Source organism: Panulirus ornatus, chromosome 69, assembly GCF_036320965.1.
Source record: "Panulirus ornatus isolate Po-2019 chromosome 69, ASM3632096v1, whole genome shotgun sequence".
NCBI lineage: Eukaryota > Metazoa > Arthropoda > Malacostraca > Decapoda > Palinuridae > Panulirus > Panulirus ornatus.
In genome coordinates, this window is record NC_092292.1 from 21,494,877 (window position 1) to 21,515,687 (window position 20,811).

The 20,811-nt window shown below is 42.3% G+C and overlaps 1 protein-coding gene across 3 annotated transcripts; it reads left to right on the forward strand.

The window, feature by feature from the left end:
• The first annotated feature begins 1,161 nt into the window (after positions 1-1,161).
• Positions 1,162-20,374, forward strand: LOC139747689 (POU domain, class 6, transcription factor 1-like). Of its 3 annotated transcripts, none has more exons than XM_071660282.1 (7): positions 1,162-1,787; positions 7,802-8,059; positions 8,648-8,749; positions 12,241-12,448; positions 13,800-13,883; positions 16,577-16,713; positions 19,311-20,374. In XM_071660282.1, exons 2-7 carry the CDS (start codon positions 8,008-8,010, stop codon positions 19,475-19,477), a joined length of 750 nt encoding a protein of 249 aa, XP_071516383.1. In that variant the 5' UTR covers positions 1,162-1,787; positions 7,802-8,007; the 3' UTR covers positions 19,478-20,374. The 3 variants fall into 3 exon arrangements, with proteins under 3 accessions (XP_071516383.1, XP_071516385.1, XP_071516384.1); XM_071660283.1 differs by having other exon boundaries at positions 1,530-1,787; positions 12,268-12,448; positions 19,311-20,370; XM_071660284.1 differs by lacking the exon at positions 13,800-13,883 and having other exon boundaries at positions 1,176-1,787; positions 19,311-20,371.
• The last annotated feature ends 437 nt before the right edge of the window (positions 20,375-20,811 follow it).

The window sequence follows — 20,811 nt, forward strand, 5'->3', positions numbered from 1 at the left end:
CACTGGACTAGCTTACTTCACCACAGCTTTCACTGGACTAGCTTACTTCACCACAGCTTTCACTGGACTAGCTTACTTCACCACAGCTTTCACTGGACTAGCTTACTTCACCACAGCTTTCACTGGACTAGCTTACTTCACCACAGCTTTCACTGGACTAGCTTACTTCACCACAGCTTTCACTGGACTAGCTTACTTCACCACAGCTTTCACTGGACTAGCTTACTTCACCACAGCTTTCACTGGACTAGCTTACTTCACCACAGCTTTCACTGGACTAGCTTACTTCACCACAGCTTTCACTGGACTAGCTTACTTCACCACAGCTTTCACTGGACTAGCTTACTTCACCACAGCTTTCACTGGACTAGCTTACTTCACCACAGCTTTCACTGGACTAGCTTACTTCACCACAGCTTTCACTGGACTAGCTTACTTCACCACAGCTTTCACTGGACTAGCTTACTTCACCACAGCTTTCACTGGACTAGCTTACTTCACCACAGCTTTCACTGGACTAGCTTACTTCACCACAGCTTTCACTGGACTAGCTTACTTCACCACAGCTTTCACTGGACTAGCTTACTTCACCACAGCTTTCACTGGACTAGCTTACTTCACCACAGCTTTCACTGGACTAGCTTACTTCACCACAGCTTTCACTGGACTAGCTTACTTCACCACAGCTTTCACTGGACTTGGGATAGATTGGAGAGGGGAGACCCAAGGGAGCAAGGGAAAATAAAATGGTCAGTTTAGATAATGAATTATATGGGGGGGGGGTGGGTGGGGGGTGGGGCGGGTAAGTAAAAAGGTTTTGGGTGAGGTTGTCTCTATCTTCTCTTTAGTAGAGGTTAAATTTGATGTATAAGGTGAGAATGATAAATGATTTGAATGTTAGGGAGTTAGAATTATGGTGGGTTATCCACGACACTAGGGGCCTCTGAGGTGCTGTGGGTAGCGTTAATGTTCATGAGTCACTGTAAGCCAGTCCGGGTTGGAACCCGCATGGTTTCGAATCGTGAGCGAGGAAGTTTGCCCACACTCAGCCCAGGTGTTCATCCTTCCCTCGGGGAAGGTCGATAAATGGGCACCCGACTAAGGCTAGTGTGTGTGTGTGTGTGTGTGTGTGTGTGTGTGTGTGTGTGTGTGTGTGTGTGCGCGCGTGGGTCTGCATACACATAAAGGAGAAATTAAGAGACGGGGCAACGAGTGTATAACTCTCAAAAAATACACATTGTGAACACCTGTCGTAGACGATATTCACTTCTCCCAGTGTTACAACCTAGACTCATCTTAGACTAATCCTTTCTAACGTCACAACAATACTTTCTGACGTCACTGCAACAACAGGTTCCTCATCGTCAGTATTTCTGCATCACTAATCTTTTCTCCTCCAACATTTTCAAAGCTTTTGATGCATTTTCTGCCTCACGTCATACCACCCCCTCACTTATCGTCACCACTACACGAGCAGCCTTCTCTGCCCCATGAACAACCATCTACAAGTCACTAACGAACTCCTTCACTATACTAACAATCTTTTCCACCAAACTAACAACCATCTACATCACACGAACAGTTTTTTTTCCATTAATGACTGACTCCCTTCACCACTTAAGCAAATCTTCTTTACACATTAACGACTGTCTCCACCACAGGTATAGCAGTCCAGCCCATCCTCACCATCCCGCTGGGTCAAGCTGGTGTTGGAGGTTCCTCGTTAGTGAACCCCCTTGTCCCCCTCCACCATCTCCACCAGCCTGCGCCTCACCCTCAGCACACAGGTAAGCTCTCCAACACTTGTGCCTCTTCTACCATAACAGTCGTAGAGGTAAAACTGTCTAGGTCTAGGATCAATGTTGTGGTGTGATAAACAAGTGTAGGGTGTAATAGACGGGTGTCACCCAGTTAGGTAGTTCTTCCACTGCCGTCGGTTTGCATTCTTATTATCTCTATTAAGTGTTCTAAGGATCACAGTTATATAGGAAGACTGGCCTGTAGCTCAGACTGAAAGATGTTTGTAGTGGCTAAGCAGATGCCTCCGTTTACATGGTGAGACTTCTTGAAGGTTATGAGCCCGATGTGGGTCATTTTGAGAGCCTGATTTTGTCATTTTTATCAAGTCTTTTGTCCTCCCCATTCTGCCTTGATGATGCAGGGATGCTAGTATCCACCAATGGAAACATTTAAAATTTATCATTCAGCTCCTCACATATGTCCTCGTCATCCTCAAGAATTCTTCCTTCCGAGTCTCTCAAGCTGATTAGCAGCTCTTTAACTGATAATTTGCTCCTGATGACCTTATGGAAAAGTTTTGAATTGTCTTTTACATTGTCCACAACACTGTTTCTAAAGTTCCTCTGTTCCTCCCTTTCTCATCCCGCAATACTTGTTTCTTGCTCTATCTTTCATATAATGGCTGGCTACAGTGTCGCCTTTATCTGCTCCATTGTATATCTAATATTTTTCGCTTCTTGACCTTCTTTACTAAACCATGACTCTTTCCTTTCTTATCTTACCCTTTTGTTTTCATCCATCGTACCCAAGTACAATACCATCGTGATTATGGATCATACTTTCATGCTCAGAACTATTTCGTCGTGTTTAAACGATCGAAGTCTCGCGCACAAGTATCATACCGTCGTGATCAAGAGGTTAATGTTACTGAACTTGATGGTTAAGAATAAACAAACTGATCGTATTCCTGTGAGACAGATGGAGGTCTTACATGACTCATACTCTGTACAACGCTTGACGTTCTTCTCCATATCATTGACTTTCACACAAGAGGCGAATCCTTTAGTGTTGGTGGTGGCCTGGGGCAACCCAACACTGTGTTCCTGGTGGCCTGGGGCAGCCTAACACAGTGTTCCTGGTGGCCTGGGGCAACCCAGCACAGTGTTGCTGGTGGCCTGTGATAGTCCTTGGACTGGTGGCTGCCGCTGGTGAGGTGATGAGTAAAATATAAGGTGGATTGTGTCAACACAAGTGTGGTCAGCACGCCATCCACAGTCCGGTTACCCCTGTCACTATCCCCTACTACTGCCCCTGCCACCACCCTCTGCCAACATCCCCCGCCGTCATCCCTGCCACCGGCCTTGCCTATACACTTCCACCCCTCAACAATGTCCGCTGCGTCTTGGATAGGCGGTAAACGGCTCAAGTCATGGGAGTTTCTTCACACGTGACCCAAGTCACTCGCAGTTGACTTGTGGCATATTTCTCGATGCAACAAGTTCCTCACGAATCATTCAATCACTTTCATTATTCCTTTATCCACGTCCATCATGATACCCTCTGTTATCCTGGGGGATGTGTCCATCAGTTTTGGTGGGAAAATGTTTTTTCGTGTCAGGCCTCCGTGGTGTAGCGTTAGTGATACTTGCGTGTGCTCGGGTCGACCCAAGATCCAGCTCGCGTGGGTTCGAATCACAGGCGAGACAGTTGACTTGCTGTTCATCATATATATATATATATATATATATATATATATATATATATATATATATATATATCCCTATAGTTTCAGCAAACTTAAAAGAAAATAAAAGATTAGGGGGGCGCCTCCCTACCATGTACCAGACGTACTGTTTACGTTTTCCTTTTCTGTGATGCGATTTTGGTTTACTGTACTGTATGATCTATGTATGTGATGACGTCTTACCCATAACCTTCAGGGGACTGATCATTAAACTGACATAAGATACTTTTTTTCTCTTTTGTTTTAAAGAAAACTTATTCTAACCGATTTACAAAACTGTGTGGAATCCCAAGACGATTTTATGTTATTAGTGAACAACTGTACTAACTGAGCTGCCATATTTTCTTGAAGGAATATATTAGCCCGATCTGAAGGCGCGCGGCAAGACATTAACGACACTAATGCTCTTAGATATCACCTTATCTGTTATACCTTTGTGACATAATCCTGTACATCCTCTTCAGTTTTTAGTTGTTCTTATGTATCTATTCTTCTGTCTGGATTTCTATTCATTTCCTAAAACAAAATATAAATGGGATAACGTCAACTTACTGTTAGAACTGAATACGGCAGAGCTACAGCCTTCAGTGGGTCTGGCGGTACCAGAGGCCAACCCATATCGTCTCTGTAGTGATGTTTTCACCTGTTCCTATACCCCTGCCTCTTTCCCTCCCTTACCCACTTCCTATAACTATTTCATCAACCCTTCCCTACCGCTCCCCCTATCTCTCTTCTTCACCCCCAACCTTGAATTAACTTCATCCCGATGAGTCGCTGGAAGACTACCTTCATAAGTAAATGTACAGTATATCTTTATATCTTTTTTCCCTCTTCGCTTTGGCTTTGTCTTATTTTCTCCAGCGTCCCCTTCCCTGTCGTCATCTCCTTTATGTCTCTCTTCCATATCTGAGTATCTATACTTCCCTCCCCGTCTTCCATGTTCTCTCCCCGCCTTCCATGTTCCCTCCCCGCTTCCCATGTTGCCTCCCCGCCTCCCATGTTCTCTTCCTGCTCCCCATGCTCCCTCCCCTCTCCCAAGTGGTCCTCCTGCCTCCCACGCTCATCCTTGCTTATCTCTTCCCACAGTTTCTTCGCAGAGCTTGAAGACTATCATCAGGTAATGAGTTAACTCGCCAGGTCATTTTTAACAGGTTCCTCAGAAAGGATTAGTGTTTCTCTGCTCAGTGTCACGGCTCTTCAAGGGATTCCCTGTTAAATAGTTTTCCTTTTATAGCCTCGTCACTGTAATTACGTGACACCAGCGAAAACATCGCTTGTACTTTTGCCAGTCTTGCCATGTAACGACCTCTCTCTCTCTCTCTCTCTCTCTCTCTCTCTCTCTCTCTCTCTCTCTCTCTCTCTCTCTCTCTCTCTCTCTCTCTCTCGTGCACTTGTGAACACACACACACACACACACACACACACACACACACACACACACACACACACACACACACACACAGTCCTTTTACATCAGGCAGCCACCATCAACAGCATAGTCACTAAGACATTCCCGGTGACAAATTGCGTTTCGTCTCCTTACAAGACTTGGTACCTTCCCCATGATCGCCGATGATGTAAGGTCAGACTCCACAGGTCAGGCAACAAGTGCCACTCCAGTCGAACATGCCACAACAGAAGACACAACAGGAAATGAACAGAACACGCAAAGAAAACGCACGTACAGCAAATAGCAAACAGTTATCCTGTAATGATTCTTAGGATAAACAATCCACCTTGTGATATTCCCTTGGGTAAACAATGCTCCTCACAGCACTACGAAAAAGTAAACAAAAATTGCAAAATAATCACGTTCGTGTTCCTTCAGAGTGTATGTTCTCCTTGCGATGACCCTAGAGGCCAACAGTCGTCCTCACGATACACTCACGATGGTAAACACTTACACTCAGTTTCCCGTGGGCGAGTCTTCCGTATCCTGGGAAAGAATCCCAACTGGAGGCTTGAAATAGGCGTTCCAGCTCACGGCAGGTGTAACAACGATACTTTCCATAACTGGAGTCCCATATGACTGGAGTTCCTCATGACGGGAGTACATCAATGACTGGAGTCAATCATTCCAAACGTTTGCCCACTCCTCAATAATTTTCCGTAATGTCCAAACTTCAGATTTAGCACCATTCACCGTTTTCGTTAGGTGTGCGTTAGTTTAGGAACTTGTAACAAGGCCGAACTTGATCTGGTCTTACGGCGACTCTGTTAGTACCAGGTGGCAGAGTCCCCAGCCCCAGACTGCGTGTCTGACATCTGGCAGTGGTAGCAGCTCTCTGGGCGAATAACTTGCCCTTCCAGCGCTCGGAGGGTTGACGATCGTTTTTATCATTCTCAGTAGAATAACTGCCCTTCCTCGCGTTGCCGCCAACGGTCCAACTCGCTGGACTTCGAAAAGCGGTAGGTCCTTTCCCACTGACCCCCCCCCCCCGCACACACACACACACACACACACATACACACACACACACACACACACGGCCTGCGGCTGCAGCCAGCCTTCTGCTTTAAGGGCGGTGCTTTAAGGGCGGCCCTGTGAAGCTGCGCCCTTTACAACCTGATATTCATGATTATAATAATAAAGATAACAAAAACAATAATGGAGATAATAATAATTATAATAATGATTATTTTGTAGTGTGGGCTGCTTATGTCGGTGGCAATACATCCACTCTCGGGACACAGTTCAAAATTACACCCCTATGTACACCCAAGCTTTCACAACAAGGTCTTAAACCTTTCAAAGAAGAACAGTAAGAAATACGCCAGGCCGGCACGAGGGCGGGCACCGGAGTCTGAAACGTCGGGACCTCACTGGCTAAGGCGTTGGGTTACACAGTTCATTTCTCGGTAAGAAGGATTGAATTAAAATATCCTCTCCCCTCCCTACCATTTCCTCCTGTGATTAGTTATGATACATGCTATTGGTTTCCTTTTCTTTCCTTCTTTCCCTGGGATGTGGACAACCTTTGGACCCCGCTAATCCAGTGGGCCGCTAATTATATTTAGGAAATGCAACACCTCATTCAAGCTGGAAGTGTGTCACTTCTGTATCTACAAATATGAGATCGTACGGTGCAGTATTGTCTTATTTCCTATTTTCTTTCTAGGTGAAAACTTCATAAATTCAGGGAAGTTACAGACTGCTTCCATGACCTGAAAACAGCAACGAAAATAAGACTTGAGTGTCAGGTTGGGACAAAGTATTGACCAGAAAGTATGTGATTGACAATATCATCACTAACCTGTCACTTCTACTTATGTTCACCATTTTCTTCATTTTATCTCTTCCCAGTACGGATAACTATATTATATTCATATCGACCTCTGCAATAGTTAAAAAAAAAAAAAAAGTCGAAGAGCGCATTACCTCAAAGCGAAAGTCATAAAGATTATTTGCCAGACCAAATATTAGAGAAAAATTGCCGGGAGCACAAAGGGTCAGGTATGAGCGTCGGTAGGCAGGACCCACAGAATGGTCTTACCATTGGGTTAAGTCGCTGTACTTCCTGGTTCACTATCGTATTCAGGGGATGCCAGTGTACTCAGTGGGTTCTTAATGTACTAAGTTGGTGTTTGCTGTACTTGGAAGGTTCTTACCGTACTCAGTGGTTTTATGCTGTACTCAGTGGCTTGTCATCGTTAAGGAATAGTTCCTGCATATTTCATCCATTTTCCTTCTATACATTGTTGTTTATGTTCTTTTGGCCTGTTTCCTCAACTGTGACTTTGTCTTGTTCTATTTACTATTTCTTTGGTGATCACATATATATATATTCGCTGTTATTACTACCCTTTACTCTGCTTGTATTGTATTTTTATTGTCTTCCTTCTGCTTCGATTGACACATCAAGACAACGTTGCTGACGAAGGACAAGTCAGAATCAGAATCAAAAAGCTGATCTACTAGGCCAGGGAGGGGATCTCCCCCCTCCAAGGCCCCACTATTTACCCTACGGGGGTTAGACCGAGGACCTGTATGTTAATAAGCTGGACAAGCCTCTCATCTTTATTTGTTTCGTTAGATTTTTTTTTAAAGTGGCGAATGTCTGAGTGAAGCAGGAAGAGGGAGGGCCACTCCTGCTGCTTGCTTGTATGTGAATCATATTAGCCAGAGTGAGGGAGGAGCCTTCTACACTCATCTGTAGAAAACTTAGACTCAGATGACCCTAGACACACGTACACAGAGGATAGGTTAGGGATGATAATAAACACTCACACATGTAAGTTGGACAGAACCTCACCTGACATTAGACATAAGGTCACACGTCTCGTGATATCAGTAACTCACGTGATTCTCTTTTTCAGGTTCGACCAATTCCTCTCCCTTACCTCCAGCCTCCTCCTCCAACTCTTCTTCTTCTTCCTCCTCCTCTTCCTCCACCTCCGCCGCCCCTCATCCCCTCCTGGGCTTGGCCGGCCTCCCTCCCTCCCTCTTCCATCCCCATCACGTCCACAACAATAACAATAACAACAATAACAACAACAGTAATAACAACAACAATAACAACAACATGGGCAACGACAAGCCCAAGCTGCCGCTGCCGTTGTCGTCCCCCGTCACAGGTCAGTCCAACAGGTGACAGTCGTCCTCCTCACCAACATTACCATGGTTGTCATGTCTTTATATTCCTAGCAAGAACAGCATACGCACCTCATGATAATAATCATGATCTTCATTGAAATGTGAAAAATTCTGATGATAATTTCCAATCATCATGAGTCAGATATAAATAAACTATGTAAGCGAACATTTTAACTTTTCAGAAAATTCATGATTATTGTCAGTGATGAATAACGACGATAAGGGCCGTAGTGTTACCCTGTAGGAGGGGGTTCTGGTAAACCAGACCCTCAGACCTAGTCATGGGCTGACGGAGAGGGACGGCCTCCTCCCTCACTGTAGGACTACGGTCGATGATATTCATATACCACTTTCCTCATAATTAAGCTAAATATTGACTACACATAACGTAGACTAATGTACTATTTGGAGTAGAAATCATTTAGGTTCACATCAGTCTGTTGCTTATAAGAAAGAAATTAAATATTTCCTATCTGTGTCGGTTTCTGCGATGATTCTTATATATTTGATTCATTAATATAAAGCCTCAGACTTGCTTCAATCCTCTGTTTTTTCCCCTTGGTTCCCAGCTGACCCAGTGGGCGGTCTGGGCGGCAGACTGGGCGGCCACTACCCCGCCCCGCCAGCGCCGCCTACAGCCAGGTACTCTCCGGACTTCCTGGACAACCACAGTAAGTGTTAACCTTGTGCAAGTTCCTCACCAGTACACACACTACCTATACTATATACACATTCATACACTTAAAGAAATAAAAGCCTGGAGGGGAAAAAATACCTACAACCAAACAATGGACCAGCTCAAGCAAAAAAATCATTACACTAACAAAAAGTTGTTATCAAAACGAGGTTTACCAACACTAACAACAGAGATCCTCTGAGTGTTAAAAACCTTCACTTTTCAACTTAACTTCGGGGAACGAAAGTGATCTTGCATTCCGGCAAAATGCCTTCCTTACGGTGACATGTCCAACAATCCTACAAAGAAAAAGAATTTACTTTGCGAGACAATACTCCCAAACAAAGACACTTGACCTCCTAATTAAAGGCCCAACTCGCTAAAAGGTATCCTTTCTCGTCAAGTCTTCGAATGTAAATATCATCTCTTTAGTTAAAGTTGTGCACTGTTACACTACACCAACACTTCACTGTTTTACTCTGGAATCATCAGCACCAAAGTATACACACTGGAACTTGCTCAGTCACTTGTATAAGACCACAAATTTCCAGTGTGTACTTAGAGAAACCAGGAATCCAGAACCAAAATGCCTTGTATTGATAGAATATAAAGGGAGCGTGTTAGCGCTTAGGATTTCTAAAAAATAAATAGAAGCTTCATATTCAAAGACAAAGGAATTGCGTTGAGGCGACTTCCGCCTTTCTCTGATAACAAAGAATCGCTGTTCTTTGACTACATAAAAGGGTTCAGTACAAAATGTGGAGCCTTACGCTGCGGAGCAGTGGTTACGGAATGGTTTGGGAGGTCATAGTTATGTACACCCTTAATATGCGTTAACTTTAATGTTGGTAAAATGAACCGTGTTTATGGTTTATCTCCACAAACTTTACAATTGAAATCTTTGTTTCCCAGTATTTTTGCTTATAAACTTTGTATATGGCGTATCACTTTTGAATCTTTGATGATTTCTGAGCCTGTATGTTTTGGCTACAGCCATCTGTAGATGTGGCGGCTTTACAAAGTTTGAAACTCAGTATTTAGAAAAAATCTGTATTGACGGTGTCCGATGAGTAGCTGTGATATTTGTTCCTTTATATTTACGCACTGCCCCCTCCCTGTATGTTTACGGTCTATGACATCTGAACCTTCATATTTAGAACCTTAATATTTGGGTTTAGGACGTGTGTGTGTGTGTGTGTGTGTGTGTGTGTGTGTGTGTGTGTGTGTGTGTGTGTTACCTAAGACACAAACCTTAACACATAAATGTTTATAGCCAGTCTTTGTAATATCAATTCATCTAAGGTTTTGTGTTTATTTCCTCGTGGAACATAATGTCAAGTGCATCAAGACACTCGGACACTGGTCATTAATCAGAGAAAAGTTATGAGTCATTTTTTCAAACATATCTGGCCATGTAACCTGTGAAGCAGGAGGCATCACATTACTTGGTGATGTAAAGACAAAATCCTATTCATCGGAAAGACAGAAAAATTGGGAAAGCGGCGGTAGTCCGCTTTCTACGGCAAATTTATTTCGCTCAGAAGAAATCTGAAGATAAATATATATCTATTCTGGGCACTCTCGAATAGAAATCAAAACAGTCATGGCAGGAAAACTTTGCTATCCCTTCGGGAGTCTTAAGAAAGAAAAAGAAAAATTAGAAAAACTGTAAGAGAGAGTGGGGTTTTCACCTCCAGCAGCCAGTCAGTCTCACAGCACATCCATATGCTATTAATGAATCATCACCTGCAGTATATGTGTACCATCCATCCTCCTACAGAGGGCTAGCCAGTGGTGCGTGTGTTTTGCCGGTGTGGCACTCGATGGTCATATTGTATATAATATTACTGCAACACAGAGCATAATGGTCTTCCACGTTAAGTAGTCTGCTGGACCAGTATTAATAATACGGGGGCATCACCTCATCCCTCCTAGATAAGCTAATGGCTCACACTGACCTCAGTAAACAAGGTCAATCACGCAATAATTACATCTGGAAAATGTCATATACCTCGCAGTGAAGAAAGATCGTACAACGTATAAAACTGCAAACAGGAAAAACACTGAAGTAGCAATCTTACAGTAATGGGAAGAAAACAAATACCTCATCCTGTGGTCTTATGCCATGAGGACCACTGGTGTCTGCTGCCTCTCATGAGGACCATTGGTGTCTGCCGCCTGTCATGGGGACCAATGGGGTCCGCCGCTTGTCATGAGGACCACTGGTGTCTGCGGCCTATCATGAGGACCACTGGTGCATATGCCTGTTATGAGGATCATTGGTGTCTGCCGCCTGTCATGGGGACCATTGGGGTTCTCCACCTGTCATGAGGACCACTGGTATCTGCCGCCTGTCATGAGGACAACTGGTGTGTGCGGCCTGTCATGAGGAACACTGGTGTGTGCTGCCTGTCATAGGGACCATTGGGGTCCTCCGCCTGTCATGAGGCCCACTGGTGTCTGCGGCCTGTCATGAGGACCACTGGTGTGTGCCACCTGTCATGGGGACCATTGGGGTCCTCCGCCTGTCATGGGGACCACTGGTGTCTGCCGCCTGTCATGTAAACCTTTAATATGGTTGAAAAATATAACCTTTCATATCACATTATATTCTTGGGGTAGAGGGTAAGGGTGGGTGGCTGTTTCTGGCCGGGTGGATGATGACGCTATATTCACAGTATAGTCCTCCACACATCTCACCTCAAGCAACAAAAACGAATAATCGGTTATATTTAAACGTTTAACACACCAACATCAATTCCCCTAGACTTGTACAACTTGACCTACTTGTACATACCCACTCATTGCCGAGATCAGAATGTTTGCCAGACTTCACATTAGTAATGGTAGAGCAACAGGTCCCGCATTTCATAGGTCGTGAGTTTGATATGAACGTGAAGCATAACCTTTACAGACGCAAAGTCAGGTTCGGCCAAAGCAGGACAGTGAAAGTCTTAGAATCAACAAAAATTATATGTTGTGACTCGATTCACATGCACACATGTTGCTCAGCCTAAAAGCAAAGATTTTTTCGTACAGAAAATACTCTTCGAGATATATATATATATATATATATATATATATATATATATATATATATATATGAAGATAAAACTACATTTCAGGGAGAACTGATTTTATTGTTCCAAAGAACATTCAGGCGTTGTAAATTGAACAAATCCGGCAAAGATTCAGAGAGAGAGAGAGAGAGAGAGAGAGAGAGAGAGAGAGAGAGAGAGAGAGAGAGAGAGAGAGATTCTATATTGGCCATGTTAAGGATAAACCTGGTGCAGTGGAGCACCTTCCCCAGCTTGACGAGATATGACGTGTAAGTGACCTATCACTTACCCAGACGGTCCCAGCCTTATCCTAACTTAACAAACCTTTATGTGTTGGTTGGTACGTGTGTCTCCTTCTCCTTCCCTCCAACATGACCTGTCGTGACGTGTTGGTAACCCTGGCCTTCACTCCTGTGTCTATAACCAGGTCCCCCCTTGGCACCCTCCCCTACAGACCAGCCGACCATCAGCCAGTCTACAGGTAACTTGGTGGACGGAGTCAACCTCGACGAGATCAAGGAGTTCGCCAAGGCCTTCAAGATCCGTCGACTGTCCATGGGACTAACCCAGACCCAGGTGGGGCAGGCCCTGAGCATCACGGAGGGTCCAGCCTACTCTCAGTCGGCCATCTGCAGGTAGGTCCTGCCCCAGTGGTGGCACCTCCCGCAGTGATGCCATAATCCTACTGGATGCTCTAGTTATGTTGCATGCTTTGTTGTCGTCCACATCTGTCTACTAGTTATTTCATGTATGATATTGTCTCCTTTTTTATCTTCGATTCAGATTTTGTATTGTATGTATTTTTTCTATTTGCATTTTTTAATCTGCAATTCAAGATGTTTCCAATTATAATGCAACTAAAATTTCTGGAGTTTCTTAGTATATTGTAGCTGTTCTTATCGCTTATTTCAGTGTTCTTTACTTACTTTCTTTGTTCATCTTACTAAACAAAAAAATGCATTTTAAACAAAATGCATTTTCATACTGTCTGATGTAGACTTAAATTGTCATAATGTAACTTATTAATGATCGTCATGCATGAGTTCCGTCTCTTAGGGTTCTCTCTTGCGCTCATAATTTATTAAGTGTAAAACCGAAACACACAAGAAAGATTATTAAGCTTGTTGCTAGACCCGTCAGACCTTCCACGTCCTGTGTCTGTAACATCCAGTCAACAAACTTTGCATTTGTTATGATGGGTCTCACAGTGTAAAAACAAATCATGTAGTAGGCTCACTAGTTGTGTCAAGAAATACCAAGTTTTATGATCAATCAGGCGGACTATTTAGGTCCTGTATTGTGTCCCAGCCTAAGCCAAGTCCTAGAGAAAACCAGTTTGTTGTTGTTGACTGTATAAAGTACATGATGACTAAACCATTGTGTGTTTTGGTGCGGAGGGTGCAGCACATGCTACCCTAGTCACTGGGACTCCACTAAATTCAATTTGCTTCTGGTTTGAATTTGAATTTATATGTTGTTCATGTGTCTCCAATACTAACATGCTAAAACTCATACTAACATCCTCTCTCTGATGTCCTTTCTTTCGTTCCTCAACAAAACGATGGTCGCATGTTCCTCTTCGGTGTTTATGTGCAAGGCCATAATGTTCTCTAAGTGGAGAATTAAAGCTGTAAAAAAATCCGAAGAATTTCAAGATGAGGGAGCTTTGACTAGGGTGGCGAGCAGGGAGGCCTTACACGTCCCCGCGTCGAAGTTCACTAGTGTGATTCACAGACTTAAACAAGCCTGAGACTTGGCCTACTAATGGGTGGTGGGCTTATGACGCTGCCGTGTGCAAGACCCTTTCACCAGGCAATAATGCTTCACCCTCCGTTGCTCTTAGCCCACATGTATACTCCAACTAACAAATTTTGTAGATTGTGACCAGTAGAGTAATGATGCTTTGTAACAAAACTCTTTCTAAGTTAGATTAGCTAAAACCGAAGCTATAGCAAGAAATTCACGAGCTCTGTTTTCTCGTTTTAGGTTTGAAAAACTAGACATCACGCCAAAAAGTGCACAAAAGATCAAGCCAGTTCTAGAGCGATGGATGCAGGAAGCGGAGGACAGGTAAACTACTCGCCACTCTGGTTACGGTTGTCCTCAGGGGCACTTGCGATACCTGGCTCGCTAGCGGCCGCCAGGCTGTATAACGATACCTGGCCAGCTAGCTACCATTAGACTACGATTCTTGGTCATTTATTGGGCAACAGTTGGGGGCACGATTGGCCAGCTAGTGACTAGCAATTGATCCTAGGGGAAAAGGGGGCACTAAATTGTCGGCGGCTAGCGGCCAAGACGAGATCGATACTTGGCTAGTTAGCAGGCCGATTGTATTTCATTGTGTTTGGCCATTGTTCTTGCTAAGTAGGGCATGATATAGCAGCAGCAAATACTGTAAAAAGCTATCCTAACTGATCATTGTGTTGACTGGCGGAAACGGAGCGGCCATCTTGCGTTGTCGTGGTCGTGGTCATGCGTATACTTCCGTTCGAGCATGTGGCATCAAAAGTGTTCAAGGGTCAATAAATCGAGAACGTCCGCTGAATAGGCCTAAAGAACTGCTAGTTTCTAAACCCACAACCAATCCATAGACAGGTAAGAATCGCCAGCCATGGAATGTTGCCCAATGGTCATAGCAATATAATGAAGACATACTTCGGTTTTATTTTCATTTGTCTCATGCAACCTTTTCAGTGTAAGGGTCTTCGTCACACAGACCTATGACGGAATTATCCAGACCAGCAAATAATCGCCAGTGAAATGGGGCCTGCCAGGGTTGCTATCACTGACACCGTTATCAAGTTTTTAATGTTGAATTCACGTTTTACTGGAACAAAAAAACAAACAAACTTATGAGCGAGATTTTCAAACGGAGGACAAATCAGTCCGCATGATGTGTACTCACAGTTCGAGAATGATACACTCTCGTGAGCGACAGCAGTGGCAGGCGAGGAGAAACGATTAGACACAAAAGTTAAGCCTTGCAGTGTATAACGCCTTAAAATAACCTGATATCAGTCAGATCATTACCCCTGATCGATTAGAGTTCATAGAAATGAGCAGGACCATGACTCCACACTTTCAAACGGCTCCAAAAAATCCTATTATGCAGGCGTCCTTGATGCGAGAACTTTTTCTTGAATCATGGGAAAAGCTTCCCCACCTGGCGATATACCACGTCCTACATACACATAAATATATACGAGAAAAACACAAGTAGTCACGAGGAGGCCGCAGCAGCTTTCGCTGATATCCGTATTAAGGGAAAATTAAAATCTTACCTTCCTGTGCGTCAGTGTGAAGCAGCATAACGCAACCAGTTACTTCCTTTGCGTCACTGTATGAATCATAAAGCTACTAATCATACCGAAAAAATGTAATAAATAAAGCTATATAACAAAATATCATAGAACCTTGGCTGCTAAAGGAATCATTTTTGATTACAGTATATCCAGCCATCCCGTAGGTTCGACCAGTAATATTTGGTACTCTGGCTGGCTTCTCAGTCACATGTGCCTGTGCACAGTGACGCTTGAGTCCCTGACTAATTACCCCTCACAGTGCTTGGCCGACTACTCCCACAGCAGTTACTCGGCCGGTTGTCAGGTTTCATCGGCACCGCCACTACCTCGCCCGACCCCTAGCGGCCTCTTCGTCTCCACCGCCACTCCCTGCAGGTTCTCGTGTCTTGACGGAACGTTCAGGTATCTCAAGAGGCCATAACTCGAGTGTGTCTCAGCAGCAGTAGCTGAGGCAGAGAGAATAACACAAGCAGCACACTGTCAGTCTGATATTGTGGTTTGCTCTGTCGCTAAAATGATTTTCACCTACTTCTTTTTCAAATATGTAGTGATTTATCTTTATCATGCCCTGTCACCTATTGCTAAAATCATAAATCTTATGAAGGGAAACTTCAATGCAAAGTTAAATTAAAAAATCGTAAATAATATTTGGATAGGACCCCTCCCGGAGCGTAAGGCCCTACCTGAGCGCAGACTGCACGTCGTTTTGTGTAGGTCCTGCTGGGGTTGCCGGGAGGCTTATGATGGGTGGGTGTTACCTTGAACCTCACATTTCTACCCCCACAATTACTCATACCCACCCCCCTCCAGCCAGGACCCATAACTCCCTAAGACCTCTATATATATATATATATATATATATATATATATATATATATATATATATATATATATATATATATATTTTTAGACAATAATGCGATATATCAAATGTTTTTCTTGAAAATATTATGTCTGATTTTCTTGCAATTTGATTTTTTTTTTTACAAATTTGATATAAGATCATTCAGAATAATACAGAGTAGATCAGTAATCTATTTAGAGATTTATGAGAAAAGTAAATGTCACCCCCCCATAGTGAGACAACTCCCACACTGAGCGCCTATCAAACCCACACCAAGTGTTACACACACAAAGCAGAATCTCCTTTGTATCCCCTGATCATCCTCTGGTGGAAGAATATATCTGATTGATAATGGTAGAAGACAAGTTTAAAACCTATCCTTTGTATCACCTCCCATGTCCAGTCTTCTGCATACTTCATATGAATTCCTGTGTATGACAACCATCACCACACAGATGTATATGAATATCACTCTTCACTTTCTACAAAATATCTAAACTAATGTAGGTACTTTTCCTTATGTGAACATAACTCAGACTGACCATCTTTATAAATGAGCATAAGTGACGGCACCCTTCCCTCACCCTTTAGACTGAAGACCTCCTCACCGACAGGTACAAGAATGGCCAACACACACTGACAGAGTTCATGGGCACAGAGCCCACCAAGAAGAGGAAGCGACGCACAAGCTTCACTCCGCAGGCCTTGGAAGTCCTCAACTCACACTTTGAAAGGAATACGCATCCTTCTGGTAGGTTCTGAGGGAGAGAGAGAGAGAGAGAGAGAGAGAGAGAGAGAGAGAGAGAGAGAGAGAGAGAGAGAGAGAGAGAGAGAGTTTGAATGCTGTTGCGCTCAGTTGACTTTGTGTAATGATAACAACATGCATATTTTCCTGGCTTCTTCCATATAATTTTTTTTTTCATAATATCATAGCAGTGTGTCCTCTTTGACAAGGGAAATACCTTCAGTATGTGAGCCACATGATGGCACACATCCCTCTAAAAAGCAGGAGCAAGAACCATCCTACCCATGCAACGACATGTGTGCTGACAATTCTTACAGCCTTATATAAAGGACTCTACTGATACATTGGAACTATTCGTTAAATGTCAGCTCATTAAGACATACATTTTCTCTCGGCTACTAAATGGGGAGACAGACATATTACCAATACTACTTGCCTGAGTATCAGAGGGTTAATAATGGCTTTTCGGTAAGTTAGTACTTAAGTGGCATCGTGTCAATCCTTTGGTCCTAGGTAGCTGTTCTTTCTGTCTCACTCACATGTGGGCTCCTAACACTTAAGTCCAAAAACATAAAACCTCTCCTAATTATAAATGATGCAACCTACACAACTTCATAACTCTAGATCTTCCTTTGGTGAATGCTACATACTAACCCTGCCTTTTAGCAAAGTCTCACGATAAGTACTTTTAAGTATGAAAGTAGTTTCTCTCTCTCTCTCTCTCTCTCTCTCTCTCTCTCTCTCTCTCTCTCTCTCTCTCTCTCCTCTTCCAAAGTTGACTTTCTTTTCTTCTGCAGGATAAATAAAGCATCAAACCCAAAAACTGTCTCATCTGCTAACAGTAAATCACTAAAAAGACAGAAGACAAACACTATATCTTCACTATTTTAACTTGCCTAAAAAAGATGTGATAAACTACTAGGAGTGGAGGAGATAACTAGTGAGTTTCTCAAGAAAGGGGTGATGATATTGACTGACCCATGTTCATTTTGCATATGGCCAAAGGTTAGATGCCTGAGGACTGGCTGAGTGTATGTATAGCATCTTGTGTAAATGCAAAGGAGACAAATGAGGAATTTTCAAATTACAAAGAAATATGTCTGATAAGTATAACTGGTGAACTGCAGAGTAGAGACTGAGAAGGAGGGAAGATAAATACACTTTCAGGAGAGTCAGAGGATGTGTGAAATAAGTGGATGCTTTGAAAAAAGTGTGTGATAAATACCCGCAGACAGAGAGATTTGTACACGGCATTCATATATGATACAAAGTTGCAAATGACATGGCTTTAGTGGAAGGCTTTAGCAAGAAACTCTCAATACTGATAACAGATCTTAGCAGTGTGGAAGAAATTGAAATTTTAAACGTTTTAAAAATGGAAGGTGGTGATATACTGTGAATGGGTGAGACAAAATGGTTAGAGTGTGAGCTTAAACAGGGAGGACAGAGAAAGTGAAGTGCTTTAGGAATCTGCAAGTGGACACAGCAGCAGATAAAACCATGGGGGCTAAAGTGATTGTAATGGAAGTTAAGGTCCAAAGCACATTAAGTTGTGTTTGTAAGGGCAAAGATGGGTATGTCTAGAGGTATAGTACTTGTGATAGTGTTGCACAGATGTAACTCAGGGATCCTAGATGCAAAGGATAGGAAGAAGATGAATATACTGGAAATTATATATCTCAAGACAGTGTGTGGTGAAAAGAAGGTTGATTGCATGAAAAATGATACTGTGAGAGAGGTGTGGTAATGAGCATAGTCTGACTGAGAGGGCAGATCAGGATGAACAGAAATAATTCATGAATATGGAGAGGATGAGTGAAGACACGCTGACAAAGAGTAACTGTATCAGAAGCAGAAGGACCAAGAAGATTGAGGTAACCAAGGAGATGTAAGGATGAAGTTAAGTAGGTTTCAGGGTAATAAAGTTTGAAAATTCAAGAGGGCAGAATTTAGGGTGGAAAGGGTACGTGGGGACAAGCTGTTGGGAGCTGAACTAATGCATATGAAGGGGTCAAAGTAAATCATTAAGTAGTTTGTGGAGCTTGGCTATTCATGGATTCAGTACATTACACATGACAGAGACTAACTGTGTAAATGAGATGCTACCTCACAAGGGATAGAAAGGCTATTTAGTATGAAAAACCAATAATTCAGAGATACTGTCCTGATGTCCCCCTAATTTGATATTCTTACGAAAGTGATACTGACGCGGACAGTGATTTGCTATCTTTTCTTTTGTGGTATTCATCTTGAACTTAGCTTTATACAAGAGTTATGTCAAGTTGGTTTTTAGTGATAACTTTCTTGATCCATACTTGCTATATTTATAAATGTACAATAATCTTGATATCAATTTTCTATCTTTCCTACAGAGATGCTGAACATTATACAAATTTACTGTCTTAGCTATGAAAATGCAGAACATGATAATAATTTGCTGTTTTTACTATGATGACACTGAAACTGATGATTTACAGTCATTTCTTTGGTTTAACAAGACTTTATGACAATTTTCTGTCATTATCACAGAGACACTAACCTTGGTAATAATTTGCTGCCTTTTTAAAACTGATGCATATCTTGACAATAGTGTTTATCCACAGGTGCAGAGATCACTGCTCTGGCAGAGCAGCTAGGCTATGAACGAGAAGTGGTTAGGATTTGGTTCTGCAACAAACGTCAGGCGCTCAAGAATACCGTCCGGATGATGGCAAAGACTAGCCCAACTGCACCGCCACCCCCACCACCATCTCACCCAAATATTAATTAAACATCGAAGAGATGATGTTTGGCCGCTACTAGTTAAATAAGAGCCCTGACGCACTGCTAATTGCCACCATGACATGACAAAGATATTACTGACTGCGACGGAGTTTGGCCAAGGGCACAAACGTCAAAGTCAAAAAGGCCACCCACACTACTATGAACCAAGCTACTTTATATAGTTGAAAGTAAATGCTTAGTTAAACAGCAAGGTCTGGTGAAATACCTTTATGAAAAATGAAAGTCATTAACACTATAAATTCATACAGCAATCTATGCCCAACCTGAATGGAAGTCTCATGGTGATTTGAAACCCTCAGTTGACAGAATGACTCTTCATGAAGATTTCAGCACTTTAACTAACCCCAAAAGTAAAATTCTTGAGCATTTTACAGACTAACCTGTAAGAGAAGCTGTGTGTGTTTTCCCAAGTATCCTTGAAAACTGAAAAAGAAAGCCATACGCCTAGTAATGATGAAGTTTGATGTGAAAATGGTGAAAAGTAAATATTCTGTACAAATTTTTGAATACAAAACCATAGAAGATAGCATTTCGTTACTGATGTATGCAGAAACTGTTAATACCACTTTTCACACAGATCCATATTACTTCAAATACGGAAAAACATCTTAAAGTTGCCTAGAAATAAGGCTACTTACCCATAATGTTAAGAACATTGCTGCATACATTTTCAGACTTTTAAGAGTTTCTACAGCAAATCATATATATATATATATATATATATATATATATATATATATATATATATATATATATATATATATATATATATGATGTTCCTGAAAATAAGTGCCACAGTGATAATAATTTCGTGAAAAGTACCATTTATCAAAGGACTCTTCATTTATATAAAGGAAAATATTTATACATTTCTTTAGAAAAGGCAATGATATATATATATATATATATATATATATATATATATATATATATATATATATATATATATATCATTGCCTTTTTTTTTTTAAAAAGAAGGAACAGAGGGGGCCAGGTGAGGATATTCCAAAAAAAGGCCCAGTCCTCTGTTCTTAACGCTACCTTGCTAATGCAGGAAATGGCGAATAGTTTAAAAGAAAAAAAAAGAAAATATATATATATATATATATATATATATATATATATATATATATATATAAATAAACAAACACACACGCTAAGAAGTGATTACATTAGTGCTGAGACCATGAGAATCCCGAAAGTGGACTGTAGAGGCAGACTGGAATAGTGTGGTGGTGCTGCTGAGACTGGTAACCATGGTGGCAATTCAAGAAAGTGGACTTCCCTATGGCCTGTAAGTGTATGTAAGTGTGATGCAAC